This window comes from Puntigrus tetrazona, chromosome 17 (genome assembly GCF_018831695.1).
Source record: "Puntigrus tetrazona isolate hp1 chromosome 17, ASM1883169v1, whole genome shotgun sequence".
Taxonomy (NCBI): domain Eukaryota; kingdom Metazoa; phylum Chordata; class Actinopteri; order Cypriniformes; family Cyprinidae; genus Puntigrus; species Puntigrus tetrazona.
This window is the reverse complement of record NC_056715.1, coordinates 8,340,436-8,360,019: the sequence shown is the minus strand read 5'-3', so window position 1 is coordinate 8,360,019 and position 19,584 is coordinate 8,340,436. Positions and strand designations below refer to the sequence as shown.

Here is a 19,584-nt window from a genome sequence, read left to right as displayed (position 1 = left end):
TGTCAGATTATTAACAGACATCAATAGTGTTTATAATGGGATTTCTATTAATAATGCAGAGCCTTTAACAATTGCAAACCCAGCCTAACCCTGTTGTACACACACACACACACACACACACCATAATTTGTAGTCTGCACACTGGATCTTGAGGGTATTCTAAACTTGCTGTGTAATAGCCATCCTGTGTGTGTTTGTTTGCCCCGGTCACTTTATGTCTCAACTTTGTGTTGGGCTTTTCCGCCACCAGAGGGCAACAATGAACTACAACTCCATCAGCATTTACAGCAGGGGGATCAGTCTTGCTTCTGGAGGGCCAGTTGGGCTTTGCTTGTTGAGGATTTAGTTATTTTTGGAGTGGAGGTCCTCTAGGATCAGGATTGACATCTCTGCTTTAGTTACAAATCTGACAAAATTTATATTTATTTATGATCAATACACATGAAGTGTCACAGTTTTAATCAAAGCACAGAAAGCATATACAGTCTGGTCAGGCGTTTTCTTATTACCTTATGTATATCACAAGGCTTTAATAATCTTTGCGCGTGTGTGTTACTACCATTAAAATGTTTGTGGTTGATATGGTTTTTTTTTATACCCACCAAAGCTGCAATTGTTTGATCTACAATTCAGTAAAATAATAATTTTCTATACCATTAATTTCATGTGATATTAATATAATAAACAGTTTTGTGGAATAAAAAAAAATTGCATTTTCTTGAAATAGAAATATTTTTTAACAAAGGCTTTTTCAAAGTATTAATTTAAAAAATCTTACTGATCACAAACGTTTGAATGCTAGTGTGTATGTTTATTTTTATAGCCATAATGCTCCTTTTTAGGGCTTGCAATGAAAATGTTTGTTAGCTCTAATATACACAGCCAGCAGATGGCAGCGATAGCTTATAAACGGTCTTTCAAACTCAATGATTGTTGATCATGTTTCAGAGCAACATTTGCCTTATTCATTTCTTTTGATCACAGCATTATTTGTTTGTGCGAACGCATTCACTTGTTGTATATAATGTTCTGAAATATACCAGTACTTTTAAAAATAATCAAAAACATGTCTCTCTGTGTGTTCTCTTTAAAGGTTGTTTATCCTGGGTTCATATGAAAGGGAGACATATGTTCACTGCACCTTAGAGCTCAGTTCTGACGAATGGCGGGAAAAAACTCGCAGCTCCATCAAAGAGGTACACGTTACATGTCCTGCTGCATGTGTTTCTCTCTGCCCGAGGGCCCTGCTCTGCGCCCTTGCATAAACACGCATGTTTGATATGCATTATTAAACATTCATGCACAACCAGACATGCATGCATGCACACACGTCTGTGGAGCAGGTCAAAAGTCAAAGATAAACCAGCAATTATCCAGCTTTTCATTAGACTATAATTATTTGCCATTTCATTTTAGTGTTTGTGCTTGTGTTTGTTAGATAATGTGCGCCGTACAGGTTAAAATAACTTTGGAAAATATATTTTCACTTCTGGGGCTTTTTTTGGAGCAACGTGTTTGCTCATTTGTTCTTCTTCATGAGAAGATATTTAAACTCGGACAACAAATTTAATATTGGGCTTGCTTTAGTTTTTAATTTAGATTGATTGTTAAGCAACAATAAAACAAGCATTCACCAACATGGACAGCTTTGTGAAGTGGCGTGTGTCCATAATAAATCTATTTTCCGCTATCATAAATGTCTGTTTGCTTTCCTTTTGGAGGAAGGACAAACGGCGTCTAATTGCTGTTGATTTAAACAAATTCATATTTGCAAAAACCTTTGCTCCTTCTCCCTGCTAACTGCGACTTCACCAAGCAGTCAATGACTATTTAAGAAAATGTCAACTCAAATTGCTCTATTCCAGTGATTTTTATTTGGTTTCTCATCTCCTGTTAAATACGACAGCGTTCTCACATCCGGTGTAGAAAGAGTAGGTTGTTTACATTTCCAAGCAACGTCACAACTTAATGTAGAATTGAACTGATGTGCAGCATGCTCGCTTGGGTTCGTATATAGGCTGCTTTACAGAGGTTCATCCAGTGTGATTTGCAATCTATTAACGATTAATCTTTTAATCTTTTGTTTCTAATGTGGGTGTTGCATAATGTGGATCTGTTTGTGCACCAGTGCCAGTCTCATCATTCATTTGTTATGAATAATATTATCTTTTGGTTTGTGTCTGAAAAAGCTTCTAATTAAGTGTTTTTCTAATTAACTATTAAGTATTTCTTTTACTCAAAAATTAATATCCAAAAGCTGTTAATGCATGGCAATATAAATGTTTGAATCAATTATTATTTTCATATAATAAAATTACTTAAACCATGATTTTTGTACCATATTGTGGTAATACTGACCAGCCCTAGTTATTGTTGATATAATTGATATTGTTGATATTATTTCTTCAGTTAAAAACAAAAAAAGAAAAAACTGTATTATTGTGAAATATCCTTACAACTATATTAACTGATTTCAAAATTTCTGAATGGTCAACAGACATGATAGTCTTCAGTGTCACATGATCATTCAGAAATCATTCTAATATGCTGATTTTGTACATTTCTTCTTATTATCAGTGATGAAATTGGTCGTGTTGCTTAATAGTTTTTGGAAACCTTGATTAATATTTCAGGATTCTTTGACAAATAGAAATAACAGCATTTAAAAACATACATTTTAGAGCACTTTTTAAAAAAAAAAAACAATTTAACAAATTTAATGTGTATGTGCTGAATAAAAGTATTCGTTTCTATGTAAAAATAAGAATAGTGTACAGTATATATTAGAACAATTCGTCTTTATTTAATTTACTTTTTATTTATTCATTCGCGTATTTGTTTTATTTGATCTCATCTGATTTTTAGAAGTACTATACATCTGAAATAAAAAGCTGTACCTACAATACATATCTTTGTGTGTGGTTGTAGACTCTACTTAATTAAGAAACACAATAAGCCAGCCTGTGTGTGTGTGTCTGTGTGTCTGTGTAAGAGAGATCAGATCACTATAAGACATGCACCAGCACTCACACGGCATGTTTAAATGTTTATATGCTTGATTGACGTACAGGTTCACATACGTAACACTGACCAATCCCACCAGCAAGGATGTGCAGTGTTTAAGCGACTGCTTGCATGCGTTGACGCTCACATGAATGTGCACACATGCAGGCATGTTTATTTGAAACACAGAATTGTGCACGGAGACTCAGATGCACACTGTCCGCTGTGCGTTTCACCTCAAGTTTATCAGCTTCCCCCAGACCCCCAGATTCAGAGACCTCAGCAGGGACTCAAACACAGGATTAGTACAGATATCATCTGGAAAAGGTCATTGTTTTTCTTTCCCGCTCTCTCCTATGTTCTCCCACCCTTCTCTTTCTCTCTCACTCCACTGGATATCTCTTTCCTTGTTTATCATCTTTCTATATTACGATCCTCATATCATAAATGATTTTTACCTGTAAAACAGCGTTGTGATTTCTGCTCACCAAGTGCAGTGGTTCATTTACACGGTATTTACATGGGTATAACCTCGGTATGTGCACAAAAAGAATATGTGCATGGTAGCACTTGTGACACCCATTTTGTCTGTGTGCATGCTGGGGGATTGTTTTTAACGTCATCTAAACGCTGAAGTGTTAAAGCATGTTTTTTTAGCTTACGGCTCTGGTGCAGAGACGCTAACGCCGCTATCAGTAATAAGTAAGTGATACTGAGCCTCTGGGGTCTTTTCATTTGTTCTTATCTCCTGCCGTTCCAGCCGCTCTCACCATCGACCTGCACCGCCCTGCAGTCGCTCGCCCGCCGATGCCCATTTCCAGCAAACCTCAGTGTACGTGGTCAGCTAAGTTAGAGACTGTAAGAAATGTCCATGCAAAGAAAAACCTTCTTTTAGCAAACATATGCTATGTAAGGTTCCTGGGGCATTGGTATGCCTTGAAATGTCAAAAAGTGGCTGGAAAAGTCCCAGAAGTTTATTGGCCAACAGACGTAGCTTTTTTCTAATATAGCAGCAGTCAAGTGAGTTGACATATATTTTTTGCACATCTGCTCTGATGCCTGCCTGATCATTTCTGACTTCATCCAGTCAGCCAGACTATAGTGACCGGTGGATAGAAGGAAAAAAAAAGCTTTATTTCTGCGTGGCTGTTTCTTTGCAGTCATCAGGCTTTTGCTTATATATATGTTCTGTTGTCGTTATTCCAGCTGCATGAAGCATTACAAACGTGTTACACATTTCTGTGAGCAACGCTATGTCCTTGTTGTTTAAAGTATGTTCTGTGGGAGTTCCTTACTATCCAAATGACCCCACTGAGCGCTGCAGGGTGTGTGTGTGTGTGTTATGGGAAGCTAGTTTTGTCACTGGGATTTTTCCATGATCTTTTAGAGAGTCATGAAGTTGTTTAAAACATGTTGTCAGATCAGTGGCATTCATTTCCTTTCCTTCATTAGTTTTTTGAGGGTTTTTTTTGTTGTTTGACATACATTTTGCTCATTTCAGTGTTTGTTTTATAGTTTATCCAGTTACATCCGTTATGTCCTTGACGTCTTTGTGATGCTCTCATTTCAGATGTTTGCTGTTAAATGTCCCTTAGACAAGCGCGCGCACAAACGCAGACTCAATTTTGCCTTCAATTTGTTGCATGTGTGTTATCCAGCTGCCATGTTTGCGTGTTTCCATTTGCCCACCTAGATTTAAATCTTATTTAAACCAAAGACGGATAACCCTCCGTATACCAGCTTTGTCAGGATATCAGTTCAGGTCCTATTCATCTTAGCTTATTCAGATACAGACATCTCTCATAATAGCTCTAAGATGGCTCTTTCATCCACATCACCTTGTCTTATCACAGTCTTCCCCCCCGAGGGCCACTATGATGCATCTAAAATTCTTAAAATTTTGTAATTTAATGTATAATTATAAATACATAATTTTTTTATTAATATTTATACATAGATAGAAATGTCATAAATATCTAATCACATTCATATTTAATTTATACTTAATTTAAATTATGAAAAATAATTTATAATAACATTTCTCATAGGATACGTAAACGTACTTTTTAAAAAATTATATATAAATATAAGTAATTGTGTGTGTGTGTGTATTTTCTTAAGAAAATCATTATTTATTTTCTAATTTACAGTTCCAATTGATTTTGCTCTGTGCCAATGACGATCATCCAACTAATGTGACAGCCATCCTTGTGCATGACGGAGCTTCTGATGGGTGTATTACTGACGCCACAGAGCTAACACTCATTGCTGGTTATTCCAGCCCCTTCAATAAATGAATCCCAGCCCCGCCCTCCACAACAGAAAAAGCTGAACGTGATTGGTTGGCTGAATCTTGAAAAACAAAACGCGAACAATGAAGTTTTTATGTATTCAAAAGATGACGCAAGTTGCAGCAGATAACGGAAATGTTACAACACTCCAGATCATTTCTAATAAGTCGGTCTTATGGAGATCGATATAATGGATTTCTATCTTGAGCCACAGACAGGTGCACTTCTCACAGCCGCTAAGATTTGTTTCTTAACGACAGCATTATTTTGCAAAGTGGTATAAATAGTCATAATCCATTAGAGCGGCATTTTGTGAGGCAATGTATGGAGAAAGCTCCTTGTATTTTTATTTATATATATATTTTTTTACCTTTATTTTTTTTTTTAGCTAGTTGACACCGCCAAATATATGGGGTCAGGGCGCAGGGCTTTTAACTTTGTTCTGAAGTATGTATTGGCCACGGTCAGCTGCTGCTGTATTTTTAGTTAATTGTTGTTTGTACTGGGGTGTCTGACAGGCCAGCTGCTCTTTGTCTGTGCTGTTACGATTTGATGCCGTCTGAAGTATATTGCCGCTAAATCTCATTTTTATGCAGTTTATTGCTGCTCTCTGCTTGGCCGGGCACCTCTCCTGGAAATAAAAGGATTGGAGAGAGAAAGAGAGAGCTGCAAAGACGACTGGGAGGCTCTAGCGTTGTATATCTACGTCTACAGCTACCTTTTTTCTTTGCTTTGCTCATTTCCTTTCTTGCTTTTTCCATTTCCTTTTAAGATTATCTTTCTCTTCTTTCCTTATTTTCATCTTTTATATCCTCTCCTTTTCGTTTCTTTTACTTTTCCTCCTGTGTTTTCTTCCGCTCTTTTTTTCCCATTCGTTCATTTCCTTTCCTTACTCACCTTATTTTGCATCTCGTCCTTTCTTTATTTCCTTCCCTCCCTCCTTTCCTTTCTCCTTTACGTTATTGCCTTCCTCTTTCGTCTTGCTTTCCTTTCCTAAAGTCTACAGTTTCCTTTTTCCCATTTGCGGCCTTCCTTTTTTCCTTAGTTTATTTCCTTGCTATATTTTTCCTACTTCAATTTCTTCATTTGAAACCCTTTTTAAAGGATGAACAGCGTTTGACACACATTTGAAGGTTTCTGATTGGCCTCATCAGCTGGACAGTTCTCACTGGTGCATTAATTGCTCGCGGTCAGATTAGAGCCAGGCGCTAGTCTATCCTTCAGAGTCCATCGCTCTTTGAAACAAAATGTCACCTGTTGAATATAGAGCTGCTGGTGAGAGCGTTATAAAGCCTTGAATCTTCTGACAGCATCAGACAGCTGCCGATTGCACGGGAAGGGACATTTGAAACTCCACTTTTAAGTTACTGCCTCCGTTTAAGCTGAGAGAATGAAAATGACAAACAAAATGCCAGAGTGATAAGGACGCACTCTTGTTCCTCCCGCATGTTGGTTGGCCTTTGAGCGTTGATAGGAGAGACTCTTCATTTTCCCTTCCATCTTTCATTTGGTCATTCCCGTTCTACCTTTCGTCCCGAGCGCGCGGGGGTTAAACCGGGGGTGGGTCCACGTAGATGAGGGGACAGATCCTGAGCGGCTGAATAACAATGAAGGTGCTAAAAACGGAACCGACTCGATAGACGTTAAAGAACGCTCTGGCCGCTGTGAACAATTGCAAATGAGAGGGATGAGAAGGGTCTTGTTTTTTAAATGCCCCCCGTCTCCATAACAACCCTCCTTTTTGTGTGGCACTCTCTGAAAAGCCTCCTCCTATCACAAAAACGTAGCGGCAACATGAAAATTCAGCCGGTCCGTGATGAGACGCGACTGCATTCATCCCGGCTTTGAACAAATGCGTGCAAAGCGGAGTGTTTCCTGGAACAGGTTCGTCAGAAAATGAGAAGCAATTAGTGTAACTTGCTTAACCCCATGGTTGAGGGTTTCTTCCAAGTAATAATAAAACAAACGCTTATTTGTTTTGCACTCAAGTTTGATCTCGAATCAGCTCATTTGCGGTAGATTTTTGGTATGGTTTTTATGCTGGCATGTATATATGATACATAACATTCAGTGCAAATTGTCTTCCTCTAATTTAAAACTTTGAGTCTAGACTGGATATGATAGATTTAGCTAATTATAACCTAACGTCATTGTCATGTAACTATGTGCAATGCAGCGTTTTGTTAATTTGCATGGATTGGAGGGTGGGTGAAATGAAGAAGAGCGAGTGATTGAGTTAACCGAGTGTTGGAAAAGGGCAGTGTTTACGATATTCCACCACCGCCATGAGTTATTATGCTTCGTGTGACTCAAACCAGGCAAATTAATCTAAAACACATTAATCCACAGCAACACTTCCCGCTTAATTATCCTCACTTCCTGCCAGGTTTGGCTGTCAGACATTTTGAAATTGAGTTTTCATCATGCTTTGAAATTTCTCAACGTAATGTTTCCATTGCTTAATTTTTAATCTTGTCACTAATGGGATAATTGACAATATATTCTTTCACTGTATCTGAGGTTATGCGAATCCTTGCACAGTAACACTGAGGGGGTGGAAATCATTAAAGGAACACTCCACTTTTTGTGGAAATAGGCTCATTCTCCAACTCCCCCAGAGTTAATAAGTTGAGTTTTACCATTTTTTGGATTCTATTCAGCCAATCTCCGGGTCTGGCGATAGCACTTTTAGCATAGCTTAGCGCATAGATCCTTGAATCCAGTTAGACCAGTGGCATCACATTCAAAACTGACCAAAGAGTTTCGATATTTTTCCTATTTAAAACTTGACTCTTCTGTAGTTATGTAACAAGACCGAGTTTAAAAAAAGTGCAATGCTCCTTTAAAAACCTTTAGAAATTAATGTGTGTGTTAGTTTTGTACTTTGTAGACATTTGTTTTAAAGAAAATGTAGGTGATCATGTTGATCAACCTCTAATAATGTTCCTAATTTAGTATTTTTATTTCATAGTAAAACAAAATATCTAACAAAAAAAAGTGTGGTTGTTTTTGGTTTTTTTAAGGACAAAAGATAATAACCCTACTTTTCAGATAATTAATATGTATGTGTTTGTGTTTTGTACTTCACAGAAAAAAACGTAATTCATTATAGATGGATAGATAGACAGAGGGATAGATGGATTTATTACACAAATAAATATCTAATATAAATTTAAGGATACATTTTTACAATTTTAAAATAAAATTCATAATACAATCAAATTTGTTATTTGAGAAAACATGTTCTTTTAAAATCTGACTTCTGTTTTCATCCGATCCTTTTAAAATCCTGTCTGTCCACTTCAGAGAAACCTCTTTTCTTTCATGTCTCTTACTTTTTTCTTTTTCCTTTAGAATAAACTATTAATCTCTAGAACTCTTTTATGCTGTGTGTGTGTGTGTGTGTGTGTGTGTGTGTGTGTGTGTGTGTGTGTGTGTGTGTGTGCATGCCTTGCGGGGACTGCTACCCTATACCCTAACACTAATCTCTCCGACATGTGCCAGATGATTCGATTACTGACCATTGCTCTGACGGCTCTCACTACTGCATCTGACCACTGAACTCAGCCACTGTGTGCGAGGAAGACACAGAATGTTTGAGTGGAGGCCAGTATACTGTAGATTTGCCCTAAAACGGTTCAAAAGAATGTTTTTTTTAATCAGAGGAAGCACAGTTTTAGTTTATTGTGGCCAATTACATTCAAAATCTTCAACATAAAAGGTCAATACAAAACGATCTGTTTTCTCTAAATAAGCCATATTCCATGGAGAAAGTGAAATGTTGCCGTTCTTAGTCATTTAAATTCATCTGTTATCCTAAAAAGGATATACTTGAAATATTTACAGAAATATACCAAAGACTCTTTGGTTTGTGTTTTCCAGCTGGTGGGACTGAGTCTGAATGTGTTTGTCGAACTTAATTTCATTAGCTCACCTCCGTAGCTCAGCTTGTGGATAAAACCAACAGATTATAAAACCCAAACCTTTAAGAGAAGGCTTTGAGGAGACAGAGTATACAAAAGCGTCTGTGATTCTTTGTGCATTTGAAGTTGCTGCTTCGATCCTTCGTGTCACTCAATGAAACACCAGTCAAACCACATTTAATATCTAGTTATTGCATAGTTGTTTGACGACGGATCTTTTTACTGAACACCTCATTCACTCAACAAAGGACCAAATAAACCTGCTGCTTCATTGTTGATTCTGTTGTTTATCACATGATCACCCTATGGCACGGTCTCGGTCATCCCTCTGAACTTTTGTGCATTTGATCTGTAAGCTATGGGTGTTATCGAAATAATCATAATCAGATTGGGGTTTGTTGACCAACCTTCAGTACCTTTATTTTTGCAAGGAGACATTCAGTTTATCAAAAGTGACAGTAAATACTAAAGCAGCAAAACTTTTTTCAGCATTGATAATAATAAGAAATGTCCAGCATATTTGAGTTTCTATAGAACTGGAGCAACTTTAAAATTAAAATCAGTGATTTTCTTTTCTGTTTGATTTGCTTTTCTATTCTTGATGTCTTGTTTTGTATCGTCTAATTATTTGTTGTAAAAATGTTTTATAAAAAAAAAAAAAAAAAAAAAAAAAAAAAAAAAATCAGTGATCAATCCAACATCACATCAATCACACACACACACACACACACACACACACACACACACACATATTATGTACACAAACTTACTTAAATGTGCTTAATTGTTGCTATTTAAAATATATTAAAATACGTTTTTTTTAGGTATAATAATGATTACAATTTAGCTAAAATAAATGTAGCCTTGGTGTTCATAAGTCTTCTGAAGAGCTAGCAATCACAAACTACAAAGAAATTGCATTTTCCACGTATTTTTCCTGTATGCGCCTTAAGGTTAAAGCAAAGATGATTGGGCATCATCATCATCATCATCATCATCATCATCATCACCCCCCCGTGCTGCTTAAGTAAAGGATGAGTCTGTTCTGAAAAGGATAGATTTATATAAGCCAGTCGAAGAGAAAGGTGGGGGATGAAAGGAGTGGGAGGATGAATGAAATGGATAGCAGAAAAAAATGGAGGTAGCGAGAGAGTGAGAGAAATGGAGAGTGGGAGGTTTGGCTGAACACACACAGTCGCTCCTCCAGCAACAGGTGTACACACAAGGCAACTGTCCGTTCTGCACAATAGCTTCAATGAGCATCTGTCAACAATCACACGTCTACCACCTACAAACACACATGCACTCGCTGACACCTGAAAACTTTCATTTTGTTGTACGGAGTGTACAATATCTGGTGTGTGTGGAGTGTGTAAGGCTGATTATGTGTGACATGTTTTCTTTCTCTGAGCAGTTATTCATCTGTCTGTCTGTCTCTTTGAGTGCACAGTACTATTTGATGTCTGTGCGCATTTAGAGGCTGTATTAGGGTGGCCAAGCATATTGCTGTGTTTTTTGTTGTGCGTGTGTGTGTGTGTGTGTGTGTGTGTGTGAGAGAGAGAGACAGTTCTTTTTAGAGGCATAAAGGAAAAACTAGAAAAGTAAATGAATGCAAAAGTTGATCATACATGATAAATGATACAGTTTTGTTTGTCTCTCTCTCCTCAGAGCTTTTGTAATGTAACATTATTATTCCTCAAAAGATATTTTTGTCGATTCAGCTTTTGACATCATTTCAAATTAATATTTACACACCCTCATGTTGTGCCAACTTAATTTCACAATCTGTCTTTCATAGAAACAAAAAAAAACGTATAATATTTATTATATTTATCGTAACTAATATGTTTCATTTACACATACATTTAATGTCTAATTTTTAGCTGTGTTTTATGATAGAACGTGAATGTATTTAAAATGCATCTTGTATGCTCAGGCATTCATTTGGTACAAACAGTAATATTGCAATTTAAAAAAAATTGTTTTTATATATTTTAATGTTATTTATTCCTGTTATTACAAAGCTGAGTTGTCAGCAGCCATTACTCCAGTCATTATGGTCACATGATTCTTTAGAAATGATTCTGGTTAGGTTTGTGGCTTAATCAATATTGAAAACAGTTGTGCTTGCTTAACATTTTTTTCCTTTTTTTGTGTAATTCCAGGATTTTTAAGAGTCTATTGTTTACTTTATGAACTACATAAAATTTTTGACACAATGTAAAAGTCTTCACTGTCTCTTAATGCAATGGCCGATTGCTAAATAAAAGTATTCATTTATCTGAAAAAAAAAAAAGTTCCTAATTTGTTAAAAATATTGCTAGGCGGCATCAACAAATAAAACCTACATGTGTGGCTACAGAAAACATAACTTTGAGCATGATTTGCGTGCTGTTGTAGTTACATGCTGCTTTTATACTTGTTTTTTCCCCCACTTTGTGTTAAACAGTACATTATTCACAATATATATTTCACAGAAGTAAGTCATATGTGATTGGCGTGACACGTGGCTGAGTACACGGTTTTATTTTTATTGTGGTTGTACTGAATGTGTGTACTGGTATGTAAGTGTTGTGTTTTAATTCTGACATTTATGCTGTAATCAATAGAACTGATCTGAAAATGTCCCACAGGGCCCCTCTGTTTGTTTGTTGTTGAAAAGCTGTTTTATATTTCCCTGATACTTGATGTGAGGGTGTATCCGTGAACCTTGTGGTGATGAGGTGAGACGGACGACAAATTGACACATGAACAGCGTCCTCACGTAGCAGTCGGAGCGGCAGCAGTCCGTTTACCTGCACTCAACACATGCAGACACACAGTAACGCACACAATGAGTGTGTGAGTGTTCCTCCCGCTGTGCCTTTCCATGGTTGTGTAATTACCCCTTAGCCACCGCTCAGCTACAGAAATCGCCTGTAATTGCCTCTCAATGTCGCCGTTTGGTTCCTGTGTCAGACAAATCTTTTTCTCTTTCATTTCTTCTCTCTCTGTCTTTGAACCTTGTGATTTTTGTCATTCTAAAAGTGGAAAAACAAAGGTGAACATTAATCGCAGGTGTCTCTTTCACCCTCTGCTAGTTAGTTTTATTTTTGGTTGAAGGCAAATCCTGTTGTTTTCTACTGTAATTCCACTTTATTGCAATTAATCTAATGGTAGCGCTTCTATGGTTGTATTGTTTTATGTAGATATCTTGATGTTTTGATGTTGAGATTTAACATGTTCCTGTACCAGAAGACTTTGATCTGAATGTTTGGATGTCATTTTTAGTGTAAAGGTTAATATTAGATGAAAGCCTTCTCTAGATCACAGCCCTTGAGAACAATAGTATCTTGTTTTTTTTCTGGATTCCTCACATACACTTTGTTTTGTACGCTTTCATTTTCATCTTGAACAGGTTGCAATAAATTATCCCAAACATGCTGGTAAAAGACCATCAGTGTCCTCAAAAAAGCCTGGAGCTTTTGTTTTTCTCCCACGAACCCTTTCTGACATGTGTAAAGGGTGGGATCAGGTTGTGTCCTGAGGGAGGAAATGTTCAGAATTAATCATCTCTGTGGAGAGTTTAACAGCAGCCCTTCAGTCATTAAGATTTATGTTCCTGTGTATTTATTTTGTCTGTTATAAACAAACTTATTTTCAGCATCTCAGCTAAGCCGACACATATGCAAATAGTATCGGAACAGGTATTCTCTCCTTGTATAATTTTATACTCATTCCTATGGCTACCAAAAATACCTTCTTTAGTTGCAATTAATTATGTGAAAATATGCTTAACTAATGTTTGCATGACAATTTTATAAAGTAAATAGTCAATCAGTGGCACAATGGAAACAGACACATAATATATCAATGTTAAATTGTTAGATTTATTATTAAGACAGACAGACAGACAGACAGATGAAGTTGAAACTATCCATTTTGTCTTTTTGTAAGTTGCCTTACAAGAACTTTCAGTGGTTTGAATGTTTGAAAAGAGAGTTAGTCATTGGTCAAAACTGGGCAAGTCAGTCTTCCGCTTGCCAGCTTGAGTAGATTGTCTGTTTTTTCATCCCATGTTTAACTCAATCAGTGCCCTTCTCAAGGGTTATAACAAATGACAGCAGCAAAATTACAGTCATCCATCTCGGCAGCGTAGATCTGCATCCTGTCTTTTCTTGCCCACCCCCAGCACCAACAATGGAGAGAGAGAACACGGGAGACACAGAGGACATATCATGGAAAGATCAATGAAAAACAATCATACTGGTGTTTGTGCAACTATTATACAGTCCCGCTCATTATTCTTTCTTCTTGGTGGTTCTAGTGGAATCTTTTCACACTTTGGCACACTAACTTGCTCCTTATGTACCTGCTGTCATATGGTGTCACTCTGAAGTGCAGGTGGACCTCCAGGTGGATTTTTTTGATGCTAGCTTTGTGATGCAGCCAGCCTGAAACAGCAGCTGCTACTTCGTGGCACATTTGCAGTGAAATTAGCAGTAATTGCAGACCTCCTTTCCTTCATTTTAGAGAGCATTGTTTTATCACCATGAAAATTGTTAGATGTGATGGGAAGAGAGAGCTTTCTATAGAAAGTGAAGGCTGTCTTGTTCACATCATAATGTAGGCTGTCCGCCCTAATTATAAACTGCTGTTGCTGTCAAAAAATAATCTTTAAAAAACACTGTCTTTTGGCTTAACCGCTAGCATTCTCCTCAACTAGTAACAAAAGCTTTTCCTAACTTCTCCTTTCCTTTCCAGTACCACTTGTTGATCTTATGGCTTAAAGTAATGTATGCCAGAACAACACCTGTAATAAAAATGTTACAGTTTACAAAGCTACTTGGAATCTATTTATAATTGTGAAACCCAAGGTTCTTTTATAGTACACAACCTTTTCATTAATATTATTTGCAATTCTGATATTGTTTCTCTTTGTCTGTTGCAGACTGAGGTGATCAAAGGTCCATCTGGGAGCGTGGGAATGACGTTTAGGCATGTCCCAGCCAGTGATGGTGACACAGTGCATGTGAGCATAGAGACTGTCACCCCAAACTCCCCAGCTGCCCTGGCAGACTTACAGAGAGGAGATCGCCTCATTGCTATTGGAGGTTAGAGATTACATACAATTACTTTTACTATTTAAACAGAATTTTTAACATGGTGGATAGCTCAATTGATGCCTACATTTTTAAGAATTTGTAATAGATTTGCAAAACTTCAAGCATTCTTCACTGTCTGTTTGCACAGGAGTCAAAGTGACGTCCTCTGTCCAAGTGCCGAAGCTGCTAAAACAAGCTGGAGAGAGAGTAATAGTCTTATATGAGAGGCCGGTCCGGCACCAGGTGCCTACTGTGGGCTTAGGGACACTCCAAGAAGTCCTAGGCCCAATGGAGGAGCCAAGCTATCTTCATCAGCCTGGGGGCTACGAGGAGGACCCAGCTCCAATAACCACCATGGACATATCTGAAAACAGAGATAATGACTCTGAGTTTGAGGAGCTAATCGTTGAGTCTAAATCAACTGCAGCTCCAGTCATTGTTGACACCAAGGAGGATTTCCTGCTCTCTGTAAACCAAAGTCCCAAAAAAACTGTGGCCAACTTGGCCAAACCTCTTGGTTCCATCTCGCCAATTCTCAACCGCAGACTGAATCTTCAGTCCCCTCTCAAACCCCAGCCCAAAGAATCACCAAAGGCGCCAACTCTCAAGACTGCTGAACCTTCTGAACCACCACCGAGACCAACGGTGCCCCCTCCTCTACCACCCGCACGCCCTCCTGTCCCTCCAAGGCCTCATATAAAAGTCACATCTGCCTCCTCAGAAACCCAAAACCTGGTTGAAGGCAACGAACTTGCAGTGGAAAAAAGTCCAGAGAAAATGCAACCAACTCCTGCCAATGGTGACAAACCAGTAGAGAAAATCACTGTCAAGTCACCAGAGCCGAAGCCTGTGAGCAAGCACCCGGAGCCTGCAGAGGAAATCCCAAATATTCCAGCCACAAACAAGCAAGATTCAGCCAAAGACAAGATATCAGAGAGCTCCTCAAACACTAGGGACAGTGTTGATGAGCAGGGTCTCTGGGAATCTTCTGAAACCATGTACCGCAGCAGAGCTGCCCGCTGGAACAAAGCCTCTGTGATCCTTGAGGTGGAAAATCACCACAAATTCCTTAATGTAGCACTTTGGTGCAAAGACCCCTTCAAGCTCGGTAGTCTCTTGTGCTTAGGGCACATCAGCTTGCGCTTGGAACACATAGCACTGGAATGCTTATCTACGTCCTCTGCTGAATATCAGAGCACCTTCCGTCTATGTGCTCCTGAACCAAGGGCCAGTGTCAGCCGTACCGCTTTGCGCAGCTTGAGCACACACAAAGGTTTTAATGAGAAACTCTGCTATGGTGATATCACACTTAACTTCACTTATCTTGCAGACGGGGAGTCAGACCTCTCCAGTGGACTGGTAGAGCGTGAGCGAGAAGGCAGTCTACAGGAAGAAGACTTAAAAGACCGGGAAAAGGAACGTGAACAGGTGCTCATGGTAACCCGGGATGAGCCGAGTTACAGCGGCATGCAGATTGGAGAGATGCGGCACAATTTTCAAGACACTCAATTCCAGAATCCCACTTGGTGCGAATATTGCAAGAAGAAGGTGTGGACCAAGGCTGCCTCACAGTGCATGACCTGTTCTTACGTCTGTCACAAGAAGTGTCAGGAGAAGTGTCTAACAGAGCACCCTTACTGCGTAGCTGCCTCAGAACGGCGTGGGGCAGATCCTGAGGCCAAGTCTACCATTAATCGGGCAACTACTGGCCTTACACGTCACATTATCAACACTAGCTCTCGACTTCTCAATTTGAGGCAGGTGCCCAAAGCCAGACTTGCAGAACAGGTTGCAGAAATGGGACCAGGGGTGGTGGAACCTTCTCCAAAACACACACCTAACACATCTGACAATGAGAGCAGTGACACTGAGACCTATGCCGGGGCCAGTCCTTCCAAGCAGCCACCTGGAAGCGGTGGCTCCAAACTGGTCCGCAAGGAAGGTGGGCTGGACGACAGTGTCTTCATTGCCGTCAAAGAGATTGGTCGAGATCTTTACCGTGGCCTTCCGACAGATGAGCGTTCACAGAAACTGGAGTTTATGTTGGACAAGTTGCAGCAGGAGATTGACCAGGAGCTGGAGCATAACAATTCTTTGAGTGCAGAAGAGCGAGAGACGATTGACTCTCGACGCAAGGCCCTCATCTCGGCAGCTCTGGCCAAGTCCGGTGAACGACTCCAAGCTTTGACTCTGCTCACAATTCACTACCGAGCTGGCATCGAAGACCTAGAGTCTGTAGAAAGTACCTCACCATCTGAACAGCATGGCTTTCCGAAGACCAAAACTGAGGGTCTGGAGGAGGCGCTGATGGGCACAGAAGTGTATGACAGTGACATTTGCAGTCCTGTTGATCTTCAGATGCTGGATGAGATTACAGAGGAGCAGATCTGTGTGGAGGCATTACCGTAAAGATGACAGATGGCATCAGGGGCTTGGGATTTAAGAACAAATGACTTTTTCTCACGTTTGACTTGGTTGACCTGCGGGTGTTCCACAGGTGATTGTGAGGTTTGCAAAAGTATTCCTAAAGGTCACTGCAATGTACTGTCGATTGAGGAATTTTGCGAGAGTGTCAGTAGTTTACCAGTTTTTTTTTTGTTTTTTTTTTTTGACATTTTAATTTTTTTTAATAAATATTTTCCTATCTTTAATCTTTATTTACTGTTTTAGAGGACAGAACCATCTGTAGACTTCAGCAGTATTACATGAAATACCCAGAATATGAGTTCCCACGATCAAACCAAGTTTTACCTGCCTTACCGGAAAGGTGCAGTCCATTTTTAAGCATAAACAAGCTTCAAAAGGGAGAGTTAGTGTGAACCAAGATGAGCTTGAATATGTGTTTTTATTTTAACTTGTATTGGTAGAGACTGAATTATGTACATGTGTGCTGTTAGTGGTGTTCATGGTTGGAAATTCACCCTGTTCATTGTGTATTGAGCTTCAAGCCCCTCTGCCTTACACTATATCCACTACAAAATATAGGATTGTATCCTGAACAGCAGTCCATAGTAAATGATGCCATTCCTAACCAATATTTTCCTCTCCGATAAGCACCTTTTCTTGTGTTACTTTACAGTTGTTACTAATTTTAAGGCTTAATTTCTTTATTCTTTTATGTTAATTTTCTTATTTTTAGAATATTTAATGCTGAATTGAGAGGGAATCCTCATAGGATAGATAATCTTGATGTTATTACAATACTGGGGACCATTCTTTGTCTAATTTGTTTGTCACAAAGCCATTGTGACTTTTTTTTTTTCTTTTGAGGGAGGGATATTTATATTGCATATGTATGTTTCGTAATATATGTTTCCAATTAATTGTCACTTATCTCATTACATAATCTCACAATTAATTTGCTTTGAGCCTTTATGAGTTCTAAAATAGTGGTCGATTTTTCTCTAACCAATTTGGATACTTTTTATCCACCATCAGTTGGTCCTGGTGAATGGTTGTTTGTGTGAATGTGTCAGCCTGTTACTTTTTGGTTTGGATTGTGTAATTTTATTATAAAGCAAGCAAATTTTCATTATGTCTCACATTTGTGTGCTTGGGCATGATTTGTTGCCATTGAAAGTTAATTTTATATGTACTAATGAATGTATCTCCCAAATGACTCACTTTACATTTATTAGTTCGTTCACTTCTCAACACATCATCTCTCAAAGTGTAAGAAACATCATTAAAACTATCTTTTGTCAATGCATACAGTATTCCTTAATTTCCAAAGCTACTGTGTAAATTCATGACCAGTCTGTAACCTGTCTACTGGACTACTGGAGTATGATTCTTTTTACTTCATGTGGTTTTCACAATAACTACTGGATTGAAACATTTTTAGTAAAAACAAACAAGGCCTTTAGGTGGCAAGGAAAAAAACTCCCAGCCACAGAACCACGGTTCTACAGAGATTTCCTCCAACTTTGATAAAAACTGACCTAGCTGTAGCTTCTAGTAACTCTTTGACCTTGATTAGCTTGTTCAGGTGAGTTTGATTAAGGTTGGAGCGAAACTCTTCAGTAGCTCTCCAGGATTGAGGTCCTAGTCCTGTCTTCGTTTAACCAACCTGTGTTAACTGTCAGGTTGTCCTTGTTAACATTTCTGCTGCTATATCATCTGTTCAGTGGTTTTTAAGGTTGGGTCCCCTCACCTCGGACCAATGAGTATGAATAACCATAGAGAACTTTAGTGGACCCCCCTCATTTGAGGGATGACATTATCTATTCAGCCGGTGTAAAATCAAGTCTGTTTTGGCTTGTGCAATATTTGCATAAGAAGTTAATTACCGCTGAAACCAGAAAATATTTTTTTTGTTTTGATTCACTTGAAGGAATAACATTAAATGGTAAGCTTTCTAAGTTTTTTTTTTCCTGGCTTCTCTGGTAGCTTTTGCTGTAATCCTGTGCTTCTCAAATACAATGCCACCATCATACGCTCTCAAAATATTTCTCCAATTTTCTCTATCACAGTAAGAAAAAAAAAACAGTAAAATAACAAGTACGAAACATCACATTCTCATTGGCAAACTGTGGTTAAGCTTTTCGGGGAACGCTGTTGTTCTTATTGGAAGCTGTGTCATGTTTAAAGCGCTATTGTAAATAGCCTAGTAATGTAGGTGATTTTCAACCCTGTTCTTTCTCCCTGAACTTATATAGTGCTCAACATGCGGGCTCATCCTTTCTTTTTATGTTGTTGTTGTTGTTGTTGTTTTTGCTTCATGTAAATATGATTTAGTTCTTTTGTGGGTTTTATTTATGGTGGAGGGCATCTTCCGACAAAGTGCACAGCTTTTAAACTTGCTGCAAGACCTTTACGCACTGACATATCATATTTGCTTATGCACTTGAGATAAATAAATTATTAGAAATGAAAAATGGTTCCTTTGTAATTTTTGCATCTTCTCTTTCACGCTGCTCTGCTGTAGGCTAGGTTTTTCCTTTATTTAACAAGACAAATGCTTCAGCAAAATAATTTAAGTCACCAGTTGTCATTTTCACTAGATTTGATAACTGCGAAGCCCGTTTTGTTCTCAATCTCAGTGTTTAATGGCGAGGTTCTGGAAACCTGAGCTGATACCAGGATTATCAAAAACGAAATGTTCATAACATTAGCCATTAATAAGACATTGGGAGCAGGTGGCATTTTGTTAGCTGTGAACCCGTTAACAAGATTGCCACGCTGCCGAATCAATAACAGGAAATAACGCTCTTAAACCTTGGTCCAATTGAGTAAAGCAAAGCATTTTTAAATCAATAGAACATATTAAAGTTCGATTTCATT

General features: G+C 38.4%; 1 protein-coding gene across 1 annotated transcript in view; it reads left to right on the top strand.

Moving 5' to 3' along the window:
• Positions 1 to 19,178, top strand: part of pdzd8 (PDZ domain containing 8) — a 31,110-nt gene extending 11,932 nt beyond the window's left edge. The window contains exons 3-5 of the mRNA XM_043262726.1: positions 1,094 to 1,196; positions 14,148 to 14,310; positions 14,450 to 19,178. Coding sequence (XP_043118661.1) covers positions 1,094 to 1,196; positions 14,148 to 14,310; positions 14,450 to 16,710 — 2,527 coding nt within the window. The 3' untranslated portion in view covers positions 16,711 to 19,178. The remainder of the gene's footprint in view (positions 1 to 1,093; positions 1,197 to 14,147; positions 14,311 to 14,449) is intronic.
• The last annotated feature ends 406 nt before the right edge of the window (positions 19,179 to 19,584 follow it).